The sequence below is a fragment of the Rhamphochromis longiceps genome, linkage group LG16, assembly GCF_057381845.1.
Source record: "Rhamphochromis longiceps isolate RC_006_pf linkage group LG16, R_longiceps_female_GT1.1, whole genome shotgun sequence".
In the NCBI taxonomy this organism is placed as follows: domain Eukaryota; kingdom Metazoa; phylum Chordata; class Actinopteri; order Cichliformes; family Cichlidae; genus Rhamphochromis; species Rhamphochromis longiceps.
In genome coordinates, this window is record NC_140572.1 from 21595789 (window position 1) to 21612770 (window position 16982).

Sequence of the window (16982 nt, forward strand, 5' to 3'; positions counted from 1 at the left end):
TGTGATTTACTACACCTATTCTAGCAATACTAGGTATTCCTGTTGGTCAGCATACCTCTTGTTAAATTTGGGTTTATAGAAAAATGTCTTGAGAACTACCGATGAAGTGCTTTAAACATTTGAAGCAGAGATCAACTTCAATCATTATCTGTATTTTCCTTAAGCACAACTAACATTTTAAAATTTCCATGTATCCTGGGAAATATCCGTATATTTCAAATGGTTTGGCGTAAACACTCTGAGCTGGATAAGTGGTTTAGAACATGGTTTGAGCAATGGATGGACAGATGGATTGGTTTAATGTTTTTTCAATTCATTGCTCACTAGGTTGGCAATTTAAGTTTAGATGGTTGTTTGCCATAAAACAAGTATAAACATGCATGTCATCCTAAATCGAAGTGATCAGTGAGCATCATCAGGTCAATTTTGACCAGGAGTTCACTATGTTGGCATTTAAGCACCTTTATGCTTATAGCCTCACTGAGCTGCTGGCTGTTGTCTTTTTCATTTTACTCAGATGCATACACATAATGCACAGTGACTCGTTCTCAAGCTGTGCAAAAACATTCTTTCCAGCCCTGTACTGTAAGTGAAATAGGCCATCATCATCTTTAATGCAAAAAGCACTTTCACCACTAAAGCTTGAGCGAAAAGTAGAAAAAATTAATTATTGAACACACTTGAAACTAAATAAAGATGCTTTATTGAATGAAACTTCAGTAACAAACTTTTGTAGCCGAGAGATTGGTAATGACCAAAACTGTGAGCGAGCAGAGTGAAACAGAAACAGACAACAAAACAGTTCATACTTTTTAAAAAGTTTTAATTTCTTTAATGACATTGACAAAAATAACAGGAAAGTACTCAGTGTTTATGTGTAAAGTATTCATTAAATTAAGTGACTCAAGCAAATGAAAATATTGTACGCGTTACTTCAGCTTTATCATCTCTTGTCCTGTGCAGCGATTTGTTTAGAGCTTTATATAGTGTATGCATTTCTTCAGCTGTGTACTTTTTTTTACAAGTTATAAACAAGATACTAATAAGTTTGTGTCAATCTACATGTTAAGCTGTCAATAAAACCAATAAATCCTGAAAATAATCCCTATGAAGTAATATTAGATAATATATTTGAGAAGAGAGTCATATGCTTTTTAATATAGGCCTTAATATAATCTATTTAAAACTTTAATTATTCGTATAATCATATATTTTCTTTACATAATAAAATACTGTATACACAAGGCAAGTTTTTTAAATTTTTTTCACAGCAGTTCACATTGGTTGTTAAACCCATGTCTCTTATGTATGGCTTTGAAATCAATAATCAAGACAAAATAACAGTTTTTTTGTTTAGCAGTGTGTTCAGTGAGTGAGTTAGTGTGTTTAGAATAGCAGACATGGTGGCAGAATAATGTGACAATGCATTCACACTTTGGTCACCGGGGGAGCCTCCTGAAGCTGCCTCAGCAGCTTTCAGAAGACACACGTAGTTCATGACGACCTCATCCACCTTGGCTACCACCTCGCGCCGTTCACTGTCGGTGCTCAGGCCTTCTACTAGTGACATGCAGGCTTGTGTTAGGCAGCACAGAGTGTGGAAGCTGTGCGTCAGCGTGAGCAGCAGCTCTTCTGGGCTACTGTACTCCACCGCCATCTGACTGCAGGCGCTGCTCAGCACTTTGGCCTGCATGAGAAGCAGCTGGGCGAATGTTTCCATGTCAGCCTCGCTGACCTCAGGCATGGCAATTCTGGAAGGCTGGCCTACACTTGAACGCAACACACCAATCATCTCTAAGGCATCCTTCCGTGCAAGTGCGAACCCCGTGTGAAGGCTGTAGGTTTTTCCTTTCATTGAGTTAATGTGAGCAAGCCGATCTTTGAGGCTCATGTTCTTCATATATGAGGCCATTTTGCTCCATTCAGCTTTGTAGTTTCTCAAGATAGTGTTTTCCTTGCCATAAAAAGAAACTGAGCTGTCAAAGTGCAGATCATGTGAGGTTATCTCTCCACCTTCATCACCGGCATGAGTATTCGACTTTCTCCTGAGGAAGCAGTGACTGAACGGCCCACGGCACTTCCATGCACCTGTATCCAGCCTCGGTGCTGTTTGCTCGGGCATCAACAGAGAGGCTCCTCTTAGCAGCTGTTCACCAGTTGAATTACAGGCAACTGAACCTTGGGACAAGCTCGTGGGTAAGGTTTTGGCAGAAAATGTAATCTGCTCTTTTGGGGGATCTTGAAACTGTAAATTCTGACTATCATTCTTCCCTGTAAGTATGGCTTTGGTCTTTTCAAACAGTACTTCTAAGCTCCTGGAACCTGGCATTAAGGTACTCCAGCTCCTCCTGAGCATCCGAACCCTTCGCAGCTTCCGGAGGCTGCCTGTTGTTGGGTCACATGAAGATCCGCTTGAGGGAAAAGCCAGGGTGTGTGGGTCAGGCTCAGGGCTGGCCTGTGTTAGCCGTTTGGGCTCTGTGCTACTTTGTAATGATGAAGGTGACATGATTGTGGTGGTGGTACTGGTCTCATTACAGAGAGCTAAAGATGACTCTTTCCCAGCCTTCTTCAGCTGTGTGCAAGCTACACTAGGGGTAGTAGGAAAACAAAGAGAACTGTTAAGCATCTACCTTAACATTAACACAATGTTCTTCAGTCTCACTGTATTATTGGTTCCAGTGATAGAAAAGACATATAGTGCACAATTAAGAAGGAATCTCTTAATCCTGGTGTAACTGATGGAAAATGTTATAGAGACATATTATCAATCTAGTCCATATGAGAATATCATAACAGCTAGTTAGCTTAGCATTGCAAAAGACTTTGGAGACAAGGAAATTGGCTCACCAAGCTCAGTCCAAAGGCAACAAAATGTACTTATGAGCAATCATGAAAAACTTAGCTTACATTAATACTTTGTTTCTTGTTTGATGAAGCTGTACAAAGTGCAGAAAGTCAAGAGGTAACATTTAGGACAATAACTTATAGATGTATTCATACTTTCTCCTTGTCTCCGATCTTTACGGTAAGCTAAGCCAACAAAGCGATGTGAAGCAACAGATATAAGAGTAGCATCAGTTGTAATATTACTGCAAGCGGAATGCGATTAAGATTAATACCCAATATGTCGAGTGGTTCGTTTAAGAAAAAAGTGCAATGTATATTGGCAAGTAATTTCAAACACATAAAAACAGCAACATATTTATCCTCTGCTTGTATGTAGCTATGCTTATTGATCTGATTGTCAAATTTCCTAAATTTTGAAACATCTTTATATGTTGCAGTCCAAAGTACAGGCAAAATAGATTATGTGTGTTGTTCTCATAGCCATAATAAATGTCTAAAAGGAAAATTAAAATCAGCAAGTGCATATAACACCAAGCAGTTCACAGATATCAGTGTTTGTATTAAAAAATACTGTAAAATCTCATATGTATTTCCATGGAAAGCCTTTAAAGGCCTATGGACTATCCAGTTTAGTTTTTAATAGATCATCCTGACTGATATCTTGGGCTGTTATGGAATATCACAATTACATCAATGTCAGCATGTGTGTTGTCCAGTGGACTGACGTGAATACTGCCGAAAAGATGCCCACAGAAATTTGGTGTCAAGACACCCAAGTTTGTTCTGACTCCATAATTTCAGCAATGACTGCAGCACATGAAGCAGACTGTCATCACAGTTGAGCGGATATGCAGAGTCAAAGAGTGTCATCACAGTAAAAGGCGAACTATTTTGTCAAATATGTTAGGGGAAAGTTATTAAAAACCTGCAGTGACCCAGAAGTCCTGTATTGTCAGACACTGGTAAGACTGCTTCTTGTTACATTTATATATTGCAATCTCTTAGTGCTGTGTGTGTTATAAGCAAAATTTGATTCCCTTCTGGTTATACAGATGAGGGGTAGAAAAAGATATCATTGACACAAAAGCAAAATCTATCTATAGGCATCTGCCTTGAAAGTAAGTCAGGCAAAGTTTTGTTTGTTATTTTGGTAATTTGTGTAACCTGAGGATTTCAAACAAATTCTCAACCTTAGATTTGCCTGTTTTGATGAACTGTCTTAAATGTTGATCTTACCAGGTTACAGATTAGAGGTTCACCCTCCTGTTTAAGTTTACCTGTGGTTTCTTTTATCTTGGGCATTCTGTGACTGCTGTCCCGTGTAATTCCAAACCCAGGCTCAGCACTGGTAGCTGCATGGATCTTCCTCAGCAGGGTGGGGTCCATGGGGTGGCTGACTTTCCCTTGCCCGTGGGCCCCATAAGCCTTCTCCTCCGCAGTGACATAACTCAGCCCCTTGAGCGAAGATTCGGACAGTACATGCATATTGTCTGTGGCACAAAGGGGAGAGTCCATAGGGGTGACACAGCTGCTGCTCCCTGTGCTACAGCCTGCATCTATTGAGGAACACTGCGAGCTTTGGAGAGAATGAATGCCTTCGCTTTGAATTGATGACATGCGCTTGCTCACGTGGTATTCATATAACCGTGAGACATCTGGCTCCGACTGTGGAAGCTTCGTTTGCTGCCGCTCATTATCCTGTGAAGCAGCGTCGCCCTGTGCAGGGACGGGCCCTTTGGATGGGGAGATGAGATGGGCATTTAACTGTTGGCTTCTTTCATCTAAGTCCTGCTTCTCTCCCTTTGCTGTCAACCTGTCTGCGTGGGAAGCCTGTGAGTCACTCACACATTCTGGAGCGAGATTCTCAGCCATTTTGTTTCCAGGCACTCTCTGGTGCCATTTTTGATGCCTGTCTTTAAAATGAGTTCGCCCCAGATCAAGTTGGTTCATGTAATAGGAATCTCTCACAGTGAAAGCGTTATATTTCCCAACAAGATGAGGGAGCTCCTCCTTCGCTGAGTCTTGAGAAGCCGTGTTTGATTTGTCAGAATCGCAGGACTCTCCCTGGATTCTGCTCTCAGTCTCTCTCTGTTTTCCTCTCTGCCTGCTCATTAGAGAGCCAATGTGCATCTTAGTGAAGTATTCACTCACGGATTTTATTTCCATTGTCTCTGGCTCCATCTCGCCGCCATTCGAGTGAAATATCTGTGAGGAGGTGACAGAGGAGGATTTGGCCTCCTCCTCCTGTTGCTCCTGGGGTTTGTACTGCATAGCTCCTGCTCCACCATCACTGGGCGCACTCACCTCTGTCTTTTCCTCACTCATGGCGTGGTATCCTTCTGCCATGGCTACATGCATTCTCAGGTGGTTCTCTGAGTGTCTCTGAGCAGTGGCCAGCTCAGAGCTCTCTGTCATCTCTGAGGAGTTGGTCTCATTGCCAGAATCAGAAGAATCCGGACTAAATGCTCTCGATATTTCTACACCTGTGTACAAAAGAAAGACAAAAACCTCATTAAGAAATTCATTTGAGGCAAATGGAATATATCACAAGCCTGCAAGAGAGTAACAAATAATTATACGGATGATAGTGTAAATTACCGTGTAAATGATAGCTAATGTTAACTCGGGAATAACACATTTAGTAATAAATATAAATCATTACACAACAACATTCCACATAAGAGTCTTTAAAATATTCAAGTGTTGATTATGCATCTAATTAAAAACTAAGTAAGAAAGTAAATTAAAAAATAAATAAATCAATTCAATCAATCACACATCAGTCAATCAATCAGTCATTCAAACAATAAAGACATGAGTTAATCCCAAAACAGCACTGGAATTATAAAAATATACACATCTGCATGTATTTTTTTTGTCATGTGAAAAATGCTTTTTTACAATTCTAAAAATATTTTTTAAAAATGACAAAATTATTGATACCCCTTAAAAATTTAAATTGTTGGAATTCTGCAATATATTTATATTGTAAGCATATACGTGTTTTCAGAGTTTGATGCTTTATAGCACTTTTGAAAATGGTCAGATGAGACACGAATAACTGTGTCAGTATAGGCAATGACTACCAGACTGTTTCCAAGCAGGTTAATGTCATGCTGGAATTATTATTAATAACTTTAAGATCTATGGGACTGTAGCCAATCACCCTGAACCAGGCAGCAGGTGGAAAACCGACTCAACAGAAGGAGTAGTCTGTATGGTGGGTGAGAAACCACAGAAAACTTAACATACACACAAGCTGTCTTCCAGGTAAAATGGTATCTGGTCAAATGTAAATGATTTTCTAACTGAAAGTGGGGGATCACGGAAGAATACCCAGGAAAGCCCCATTTCTGAAAGAGAAACTTAAATACATGGAACTTGCTAAAACGCTTCTAAGTGATGCCGAGTCATACTGTTTCCGAGGGGATTTCCTTTAGACAAATGGAAGTAAATTACAGCTTTCACAAAAGAAAAGATGAGGCTTTAAAAGAAAAAAAAGCACCATCATCATTGTGAGGTATGGGAAAGGGTCCAGTGCAGACATTTGATATGAGGCTGCTTTGTTACATCTACCATGACAGGTTATGTTGACACTAATTTAAAAAAGCAGATTATTGAGGCTTTTAGGAGCAAAACATTAGCTGTAGCAGTATCAGAGAGCTCTGTCTCAGTCCCAGGTCATGGCTTTTCGAAGGCATAATGGCTCAAAAACATGCATCTAAAAGTAAAACATAAAAGAGAATGAAATATTAGGTTGTTCTAAAGCGGCCTGCTGAGAGTCCTGATGGTAAGCTGATTGAACATCCACAGATAAAATAAACAACTGAAGGAAAGCACCTGTGAAACCTAAGAGAACAGGAACAGAAATCGAAACTAACTGCTGAGAAGTGTTAAGGCTGCAAAAAGTTCCTGCCAAAAAAAGAAACTGCTAACTTAAATAGATATATTTGCCAATCTCGACTGATTAAAAAAAAATCGTCTTTACATTTGAGGGTACCAATAATTTTGGTGACGTCTATAGACGGCTATTTAAGATGATCTATTTTCTGTTATTTCTAATAACCAACAAAGCTTTCACGCTGTGTACTGTGCAGTTGTGAAAACAAATGGGTCCACAAAACAGGAATGAATCTCAAACTGACACAATAATGAACACAAATGTCTTTTCTCTCTCTCAAATGAATGAAGAAATACTCACAAATGGAAACATAGAACAAAATGGGCTTTATTGAAAAAAAAAAAAAGACCAACAAATCAAAATGAATGGCTGGAACATGTGTAATGTTAATGGATGAATGTTACAATAGTATAAGGAGAACCTGTGCTACTCTCTGACTGTGCTGGACTCTGTTCCTCAGATGCAGCGAGGGCTTCGAGTGCCTGTAAGGTGGATACCACTGCATCATCCAGTGGCTTCCCGGGCCCCTCTGCTCCATGGGTGGGTACTGAATCTATGAGGGACACTGGGATATCATTGCAGGCCCCGTGGGCCCTTATCCCAGCCCCCTGCTGCTCCTCCTCATCAGAGCTGTCCCTGAAACCAGGAGGAGGAGCAGCAATGGCCATGTTAAGAGAGTGCAGCAGTACGTCATTGTCCTCCTCGTCATTACCCTCCGGTGGGGGAGGGAGGGAGGTCAAGTCAATGATGTCATCGCTGGACCCTGAGAGCGAGAGCAACGTAGGCTTGTCAATGTCACTCATCACCATGTCTTCCTCACAGCTGATGTCATCCTCGTCCTCTGCGTCATCTGTTGTCTCAGCGTAGCAGATATCATGCAGCAGTGGCTCCTCGATGCACTCAGTAGGACCAAAGATTTTGGTAGAGTACTGATACCCATCCTCTATCATCCTATAGTCATCCTCGAGACGTCTGTACATGGGGCTGTGATTGTCTAAAATCTCTGGGCCTTCATCCATCAGTCTCTGGTAGCCCAGATTTTGGGGGTTTACGCTGTCCAAGGGTGGGTCTCCAAAAATGAAGGACACCTTTGCACTTCTGGAGGAGTCTTGGGGTTTGGGTCTTGGGACATTCATATATGTTTGGGAACATGAGACTCTGCAGCACTCCACTCTCTCTGCATGGTGAATTGAGTGCTGGGGTTGGTGGATCTCAGTTATGTAGACTGGCTGGCCTTCACATCTGCCACGATCGAGGTAATCGCACTCTTGGTCAGAATATTCTTGGCTGCATCTCTGGTTGTTTCTGTCCTCGCCTCCTTTGTGGGGTGTACTATATGTACACTCAATGGGTTGGTAGTTCTGCTTTGCTCTCGTGGCGTGACCTGCAAAGAGGAAGCAAGACTTGATACAAGTCTATATAAAAACACCCAATTCTGATGAGTCATCTTGCGATCAGTTTTAGGCATACTTGTTTCCATGCTGTCGGTGTTTTTGGCCACGTTGAAGATGGAGCGTCGAGAGTCCACCAGCAATCTGTAGTAGCCAGCAGTCAAACAGGCCAGATTCATTGCGTCAACAGACTCCATTAGGAGAGTGATGGGCTGTGAAAGATGCACACAATCAGACAAAGGGAACAAAATAAATGGCACTAGTTGGTGGTAAAATTAGATTATAATGACTGCAGAGCAGGCTTGCTGTTGTTAGGGTTAAAGCAGAAAGTATTTGTGAAACAACATATTGTTCTCCTTTTAAAGAGGCAGAAATTTTGTTAACCTTTACATCCAGAACATGTAGTTCCACTCGAACCCTGTTTTCATCTTCTGTGTACATCTCAATGCGGTTGACATGACTAAAGTCTGCCAGAAGAGCCACCAAGTTGGTTTTGGTGTTAATCACATGACTGATGCCATATTTCGGCCCCACCAGCAAAGTTACTTCTGTGTGCTTCTCGCCTTGCTGTAAAGAGGAAGAAGGAGGCACCGTAACTACCACTGCCGTTATGTAAATTAGCACAATGTGGAACAGGGTGAAACCAGTGAGAGGTGACAAGAAAGTTTTACTCACGACTAGTGTTGATTTAAAGACGCGTCCTCCATAAAGCCTCAAATCACTGAGATACTTTAGATAGTGGACCTTTGCTTGCAAAGCAGTTAGCTGAATGGAGTAAAAAATAAATAGTATAAGGCACAAGCTGAAAATGCTTAAATTAGTTAGGTTAAAAAAAGTGCAACACAGTCTGATCTACACAACAGCCCCGAATGATTTATTTCAAGTATTTAATACTCCACTAGGTGGAAGCCAAGAGTCAGATCTGGTGCAAGGAAAAGAGGAAGATGAATAGCCATACACTTGCAGAGAATAGACAAAAAGAGGAAAGCAGAAGCACAGTCTACCTTTTTACCAGGCGGCACCAGGTTTTGGTTGGTCTTGAGGATGTGAGTGAGAGCTTTTTTGATGTTTTTTTCTTTCATGCTAGACAGCACTGCGGGAGGCAGGAACAGCGCCAGACCCCACTCCTTCCTGCAGATGCGCAAAAACAAAAATGAAAAAAAAGGTCACTCATCCACTACGACAAACAGTCAATTAATCATTCTTTTCCTGTGACTGATTTACCCAGAGGCGGTGCGGGAGTTTATGGATAGGGTGCAGTCAAAATGATCATCTAACCAGAGATGTATCTTTTGATGTTGCAGCAGTGCTTGTGAGGTCATTATATCATTTTATTGTTTGAGTGGGCTTAAGTTTAAGTGTGATTTACAGCTGGTAGAAGCAAAATAGGCTTTCAATTAGATGACATGTAGTAAAACATATGTAAAACCCAATCTACTTACTCAATATACTTCAGGGAAACTTTCTGGGACTGTTTGGTATTGATGGTTAGTATATACATCTGCAGAGCAGCCAGACGGAGAGCCATGTCGTATTTCAGCTCTGACCCAAATCTCTCTAATACCACATCATTACAGCTCTGGAGAAGACACAGACAGGGAGAGGTTACACTTCAGTCACAATTGTCGTCATGCTTAAACAAGGCCCTAATATTGTCTAAAATAACATAAATAATGTTTAATTCAATCTAATTATTATGTATTATGTGTATCTCCTGATATTTACCTGAACATATAGGTACTCAAATGCTACTGCATCTCTTCTAAGCAGGTCTACGGGATCCTTTGGGACAAAAGTGATCCGAAAAAAGCACTTCATTTTGTGGGACCCTGGCCTCTGCGTCACCTAGAGGACAAGTCAAAGATAAGGAAGGTCCTATTAGTCATTAAGTGCTTATTTCCCCAAGTACATTGTTGTACTTTCAGATAAGTACATGTGAAAAAATCCATTACATGCAAAAAATAAAATACAATAGGGTACTATGTAACATTTACAGTCATTTAATTAATAGTTTAACATTTTTGAAAAAGTTAAATATGTCTTTGTCAAAGACTTTGGTCAAAAACATTCTGATAGCTATACGTAAAATATTTAAGTGGAGCCAGGAGATGTTTAGCTTAGTTTGGTGTAAAGACTATGAAGTTGACCAAATGAACACATTTTGTTAAATCAATACAAATATAAGTGTTGCAATTTCTTTTCTAGGATTGTTTTATCATCTTTATTTTTAACTTATAAAAGAGATACACTTTGGACTGTGTACTGACGCTCTGTTTAATGGCACCCGTCTCACCTGAGTTAGCATCTCCTGCTCATGCAGGAGCATGAGTTTGCTGGCAGATCCCTCAGCTCTCTGCTCGAGCATCAGAGAGAAGTGCTCGATGCTCTTAATAGATAGCTTTTCTTGCAGGGTCAAAATGACGTCCTGTCATATAAACAATGTCATGGTTAATACAACAAGCAAACTGTGCAGATGCAGCAGCTTTCTCATGCGCAGCTCAGTGTCATAGCTATAGATCATTTTCACAGCTTAGCTTATGCAAAAAACATGAGTGTTATTGAACAATCAGAATTTTTAACTGAAGTAGAAGAAAAATAATTTGGGGAAAAAGGAAAAATAGCTAATTAAAATACATTTTCTGCTTGGAATCATATTTTCACTTGAAAGGTTTTGAAGGCTGTGCTGAAGAGAGGATTTTCCACTTTATAATGTACATTCAATATTTAAAATGAACATCACTTAAGGTTACGCAACAGCATTTCATAGTGAAGGGGCGCTCTTCCACCACCTACCTTAATGGATGTGGTGCTGTCAAATTTAAATGATTTAGTTTGCCCGTTTTCCAGGTACACCTTCAGAACATTTGGCATGAAAAGAAGGGAGTTGTCCTTCACAGTTTCCTGAGGATATAATATAACATACGTGATTAACAGATTTGACTTTTTCTAAGTGAAAGTTAGCTAATTTGATAATCCACTGTGGTGCATTAGCTGGGGTTGGGTGGGAAATTTTTAACTGGAAGACACACTCAAGGAAATCAAAGAAAAGATAAAACATTTTGAGAAACATACTTTTATGAGGTGATAAAAAGAGATTCACACCACTGTATAGAATGAATGTACTGCCAGGAGACAGTTGACTTAGCTTTATGTAAAGACTAAATGTGGTAAAAGTAAACCTGGCTCTGTGCAATGCTAACACAACTTCTTCCACCTACTTCTATAGCTCGCTGTTCATCTCGCAATAGTACAAAGACTTCAGGAGGTGAATATTTCCTAACAAAGAAATGAAGTGTAACATAACGCTCTTTAAAAAATGTATCAGTTTTACATTGTAGTTTTTGAATATTTAAAGCAAGAAGGAGGTAACTTGTAAGTTGGTGAGATTGTTTTTTAAGGTAGAGCTTCTTATTTACAGCTAAATGTCACTCACAAGCATATGCATGACAGTCACCCTAATACTTTTTTGTTTTTTTTATTTCAAAATGGTGTGCCAGCTGTTGTAACAAATATGTGACTAATGATGTTTGTTTACATTTAATTTTCTCTTCTATAACATTTTTAAGCCAACAGAGTTCTGGCATTTAGAGTCAGAATAATACTGACATTTTACTTTACCTAACCCTAACCCAACAGTGTTTCCCCTTTTTTGTCAATGTTCTGTCTTTCAGTCATAAAGAATTTCATTTTACGGTTTGGGATTTCTAATATCTCTAAAAAAAAAAACCTTCCAGCCTTAAGAATTCAAGTCTGCTTCTCCCATCTTCTATTCAAAGCGCCAATGTGTAACATATGAATTAGTGTTCAATGTGACTTACTGGGACCTGTCCATTGATGATGACCTCTTCAGCAAATCGGACTTTAACAGGATTAGTCTTTAACTTGGCCTTTTTGGCTGCGCTGATGAATGCCGATTTGGGTGACTTTTAGAGGAAAAGAAGGTGGAAAAACAGGCATTAAAATGTGTGTGGTTTTTTTCACTTCACAAAATTCAAGGGCATGCTTCCTTCTTGAAACATGACACCCTCCTATTACTCTCTCTTTGATGATGCAATTAAGGTGGCACTGTGCAAAGGGATAAGAGAGAGGACACCCTCATGTCATTGAGCCTGCAAAGAAACCCCTGGTAAACAGAAGTAATTACAGACAGGATTATAAGAGCTCGGTCCTCAAAGTATTGTACACTGCTTTTCTGCAGCCGCAATCCTTGCTGTTCCTAAAGGCTTGTCGTGTTCAGGACTGAGCAAAGTGCATAAACAAAATGCATGATGACTGGATGAAATCTGAACTATAATAAACATTACGATTACTGTTTCATTGTATACAGTTTTCTACCACACAAGACATAGCACAGGTCTTGTGTCAAAATACAGTTTATATTTTGATTTTTCCTTTCCCTTGTTGTGAACATGCACTGACGGTTTGGTCTATTTTTGGAGGGAATCCAAGCATAAATCCATTCCCACTGAATTATTATGTGAACTGTAAACAAAGGCTGAATATATGCTCCTGGCACTGTGTGTTCACCGCCATCTGGTGCTCTGTGACTCTAGTAAATGCTGGAGTGGCAGGTTCACATGAGGTTCTGTGAGGATCTAACACTACAACACGAGAAAACTTGGAAAGATTGCAGCAATCAGACTCCCCGTGAGTTCACTGGGCTCTAACACTTAGCCCAGGCATTACCGATGCTGTGCCAGAACTAACATATGGCATGATTAATGGCTTGTTTGCACAGAGTCAACAAAATAATCACCTCCAAATGCACATATAGCCAAGTGGAATGTATCGGATTTCATTCATAAGGAGGACAGGGAAACTTACTGGGTACGGCTGAACAACAGTTAGCAATATGGACTCCTTGCAGCTCCTGCGGGATAAAAGCAACAAAAAAAATAATGAAAGGTTAAGTTTCAATAAATTTAGAAGTTTTTTATGAACAACACAATTAATACAGTCAGAAAAGAGCAGAACGAACACAGTTTCAAAGTGGTGCACCTGGCAGTCCTGTCTTGGCACCATTGTGCTGAGCTTTGCTGCAGAGAAGAAGCCTATTCAAGGCCACGGGAGCTGTAGAGGAGTGGCCACATGGGCACTTTTCCCTGTACTAATGTACTGTTTACAGACTGCAGCACAGGTCACGCAAGGACCAAAGGCTCAGTGCCAGCTTCTCAGCTGTGTGAATGAAATTAATCTAATGAGACGCTTGAAGAAACAACAACACCAGCATACAGCTAAATGAAGCAGGTGGCTAGAGTAATGTTATATTGCTTTATCTATCCAGCTATGATATTTGATTTTTGAGCATATCAGAATAAGATAAAGAAATACAGTGATGGTATGCTTAGAGTGCTTTATGTTTTTTGCCGTTATCAACAGTATCTCCATAGGCAGTAAACTGTTTTATATATTTTAGAGCAGAAATTTTAAGTAAAGACAGTGCAATGAACTACAATATGTCATTTTGTACAAAAAGTATTAAATCTTTGGATGTTTGGGTGTTTTTATTAAAGTTAATTAAGAGTGCTGTATTACCTGACAAGGTCGATAACCCTCTCTCTGGGTGCTGAACTGACTGCCTCATCATTAATCATGATGATCTCGTCCCCTGGGATCAGTTTGCCTTCTGATGGACCCCCTGCCAAAACACACCAAAAAAAGACTTAATGGTCCAAACTTTGCACGGTCCTACCTTTTTTTTTTTTTTCCTGTCTTGGGCCTCAAAGCTCTAATGAATGCTTTCTCATTGAGGACTGTTCAAATCAATGAATTATCGACGTAAACTACAGTCTCACTGGGTTTTCCTCTTAGCCACATTTTAGGAGGCTTTCATCTCGTGTTGATATAGTAACAGTCATGGATTGAATGAGTCACTGTGTTGTGGTAGAGTCCACTGTGTAGCTGGATTGTGCTACCTGGCGTGACTGAGCGAACCACCACAGGTTTCTCACTGCCTGCTACGAATCCAAAGCCAAGCACTGGGTCTCGCCTCATCTCCACCTTCCGGGGCGCTGGCGGAACAAACTTGTCTCCGTCCAGACGAACTTCCTCCAGGGAGTTGCTCTGGGAGACGTGGCTGCGGGGATAAAAAGGATATTAACTGTTTTTGTCAGGGCAGGGTGGTTTTGATTGATCCTAAATAACCTTTGCTGGTTATTAGTAATCTTGACATTTTTATAAAAATAAATAAATGCAATTTACAGACCATAAAAATAAGCCAGTAGATTAATAGCAGCGTCTCTAATTGTTAAATGCTTAATATAACCACTAAAATGAATGTCCTCTGAGAAACAATGACAGCTCTTACAAGAGATAGCTATTGAAAAATTAAAATGGGAGGACAGACATCAACTGCACTGTATACAAAACTGTAATTTCTTCCAAATACCCACAATGTTTAAAAACAAAATGCCACATATTGTTTCAGAATAACGAACGTGTACAATGCTGCAGAAATAGAGCGTGTGGGCGATGCTAATCAGGCTCCAATGTTTGTATTCTCACATTGTAATGCCTCACAAAGAATCTGTACTTCTCACACCGTTGTGTTAAATGTGTTAAATAATAGGCATGTGTTTCCTTGCCAGACTAATAAAGATCCAGGACAGTTATAATATAGAGTGCCATGTCAGTGAATTTTCCTCCAGACATTGCATTTTTTTCTTACAGCAATGTTCCATCCTTTGTGATACAGTCGGACAATGTAAATATTGATGCATTCGAAGAACAAAATATTAGGTCTTACGTAGAGTCTCATTCTTTTGCATAAGTGGGGACTTACACGTCTGGCAGAATTATGTTGCATTACCTCTCTCGAGCATGAAATACTGTAGCAGCCAGTACGTTTATTACCTGCAAAGACTCATGCAAATTTAAAGGGTTTAGGCTTAAACATGAATTTATTCTTATGATGTCATGATGTTTAGATCTATACTGTTGTGGATGCACGTTGTGAACGCGGTTTCTATGGTCTGTGTGGCTGAGAACATTGTTAGGGTTTAGCTAATGGGCCACCATGATCGAGAGTGCTGAGGTGATTAATCTAGCCTGCTTTCATTATTCACAGGGGTTGTTACAGTAAAATATTATACGAAATAGTTTGCTGTAGCTCTGCAGTGCATCCAAAAAAGCTTAATTCAGAATACATGTAGGCTGTGAACCTGCTCAGCATGAGAAATGGTGTTTGATTAGCTACATAGATGCAGTACCTTACCATTTTAGAGCAATAAACTTTTGTTGTAGATGACAGGCGCACAGTAAAACAGTTTCATTTTTAAGATTTACTCATATTGCTACCATTGATAGCTGGCTGCGAATCAAGACTCTAACCTTATCAAACGTTTTGCTTCAGTTACCATGGTAAAATGAATTTTCTCAATCTTTGTAAGAGAATCATCGTTATATTAGCTTTTTGAACTCAAAAGATGTGAAAAGCCAGCATGTACGTTTCACATATTCTGTGATCAGATTTTTTTAAATTTTTTTTACAGTGTTTCTCTGCTCTCCCTGGCTGCAAAAGCAGCAGCGGCAGCAACTCCATATGGTGCCAACAATGTTGGTTAATTAAAGCTGTGGGCAGACAGTGTGTAATTCACAGTTATTCTTGACACATGTACTGTTCACCAGTAAATACTAACAATTAATCTTTCACGGCACAAAGACACAGTGAGATCTGTCAGTTGCATTCCCAATGCAATGAAAAGGCAGCAACAGCAAGTTGCTGACAAGTTCAAAGATGTTAAATGACTGTCAACTGATATTTTGGAAGTGGAGGATTCAGCCGCTTCTTCCCAGGCTAATTAACATGTGATGTTCCATTAGGGTGAAATTCAGCTGCTGAACGGATAACAAAAGAAAACCAAAATGGTTTTGTGTTTTTCTTTGTTTGTTTGTTTGTTTGTTTGTTTGTTAGTAGTAGCAGCCTAGTCCTAAACTAGAATTGAATTCTTTCGTGTACCTTTACACAACATTTCAGATAGAGGATATTTTTCTACATGAAGTTGTAATTCTAATATAAAAGTCTATAAACTGGTTCTATAAATCATTCTCAATGGCACACTGATTCACGGTTGGTCAAGATTTTTGTATGATTTGTGTATGTATGCACTGTATACTAATTAACATTGACTGTGCTATATTATGCTGTGGCCATTATACATGTATTTGCAATTAGGAGACTATCGTGTTTGTTTAAAAAAAAAAGAAATTACAGCTTCAAGTCTTCCACTGGCAATTAAAAGTTGCAAAGCCAACCAACATACAGTTATCCCATATTACACTACAAAATCAACAGACTGAATACCATTTTGCATCTACATTTTAAAAATAATTGATTAAATGACCAAACAAACACAGGGACCTCTTGTCCTGGTGGTGTGATACAGTAGTATTGGCAGGCAGAACGACTGTGGGCAGAATGTGCAAAGTCTGATGTAACAAGACTGAAAACCGAAGCTTAGTTAAAAATAATGAGTCCCATTATGTCAACTACTTGTATCGTGCACCTGGCCATTTTTTTCTAAAATCTATTTGCTTCTGCACAATCATTCCACGTTTACTTAAAATCATTAAAAGGGCAAAATGTATTCGGTTATTTTATAGCTAATTAGGAAAATGTATCTGTCACATCTACTTCCCTAGATAGGTAGTCTTTTTAAACAGAGATATTACATTTCTTTGTACAGATTGTTTAATACATTTTATTTCAGTTTGCAAACATATAATCTTAAATTAATATACTACCTCCAGTGTACTCCCACGACTCAGGAGTATAGAATATTCCATAAATTATTAAGTGATGCATTTAAAAGAAATTCAAATAAGCTTTTTATAAACTGCAGCAT

The 16982-nt window shown here is 39.5% G+C and overlaps 1 protein-coding gene across 2 annotated transcripts in view; it reads right to left on the minus strand.

The window, feature by feature from the left end:
* Nucleotides 1-862: 862 nt before the first annotated feature.
* The window catches only part of LOC146651069 (FERM and PDZ domain-containing protein 4-like), a 37492-nt gene continuing 21372 nt past the window's right edge, over nucleotides 863-16982 (minus strand). For both annotated transcript variants that reach the window (XM_085385323.1, XM_085385324.1), the window contains exons 3-17: nucleotides 14055-14215; nucleotides 13675-13777; nucleotides 12964-13009; nucleotides 11958-12062; nucleotides 10933-11040; nucleotides 10433-10564; nucleotides 9865-9984; nucleotides 9582-9718; nucleotides 9144-9270; nucleotides 8815-8904; nucleotides 8524-8706; nucleotides 8219-8351; nucleotides 7170-8132; nucleotides 4125-5330; nucleotides 863-2583 (exon numbers count right to left, since the gene is read on the minus strand). In XM_085385323.1, coding sequence (XP_085241449.1) covers nucleotides 1328-2583; nucleotides 4125-5330; nucleotides 7170-8132; nucleotides 8219-8351; nucleotides 8524-8706; nucleotides 8815-8904; nucleotides 9144-9270; nucleotides 9582-9718; nucleotides 9865-9984; nucleotides 10433-10564; nucleotides 10933-11040; nucleotides 11958-12062; nucleotides 12964-13009; nucleotides 13675-13777; nucleotides 14055-14215 — 4870 coding nt within the window. In that variant the 3' untranslated portion in view covers nucleotides 863-1327. The remainder of the gene's footprint in view (nucleotides 2584-4124; nucleotides 5331-7169; nucleotides 8133-8218; nucleotides 8352-8523; nucleotides 8707-8814; nucleotides 8905-9143; nucleotides 9271-9581; nucleotides 9719-9864; nucleotides 9985-10432; nucleotides 10565-10932; nucleotides 11041-11957; nucleotides 12063-12963; nucleotides 13010-13674; nucleotides 13778-14054; nucleotides 14216-16982) is intronic.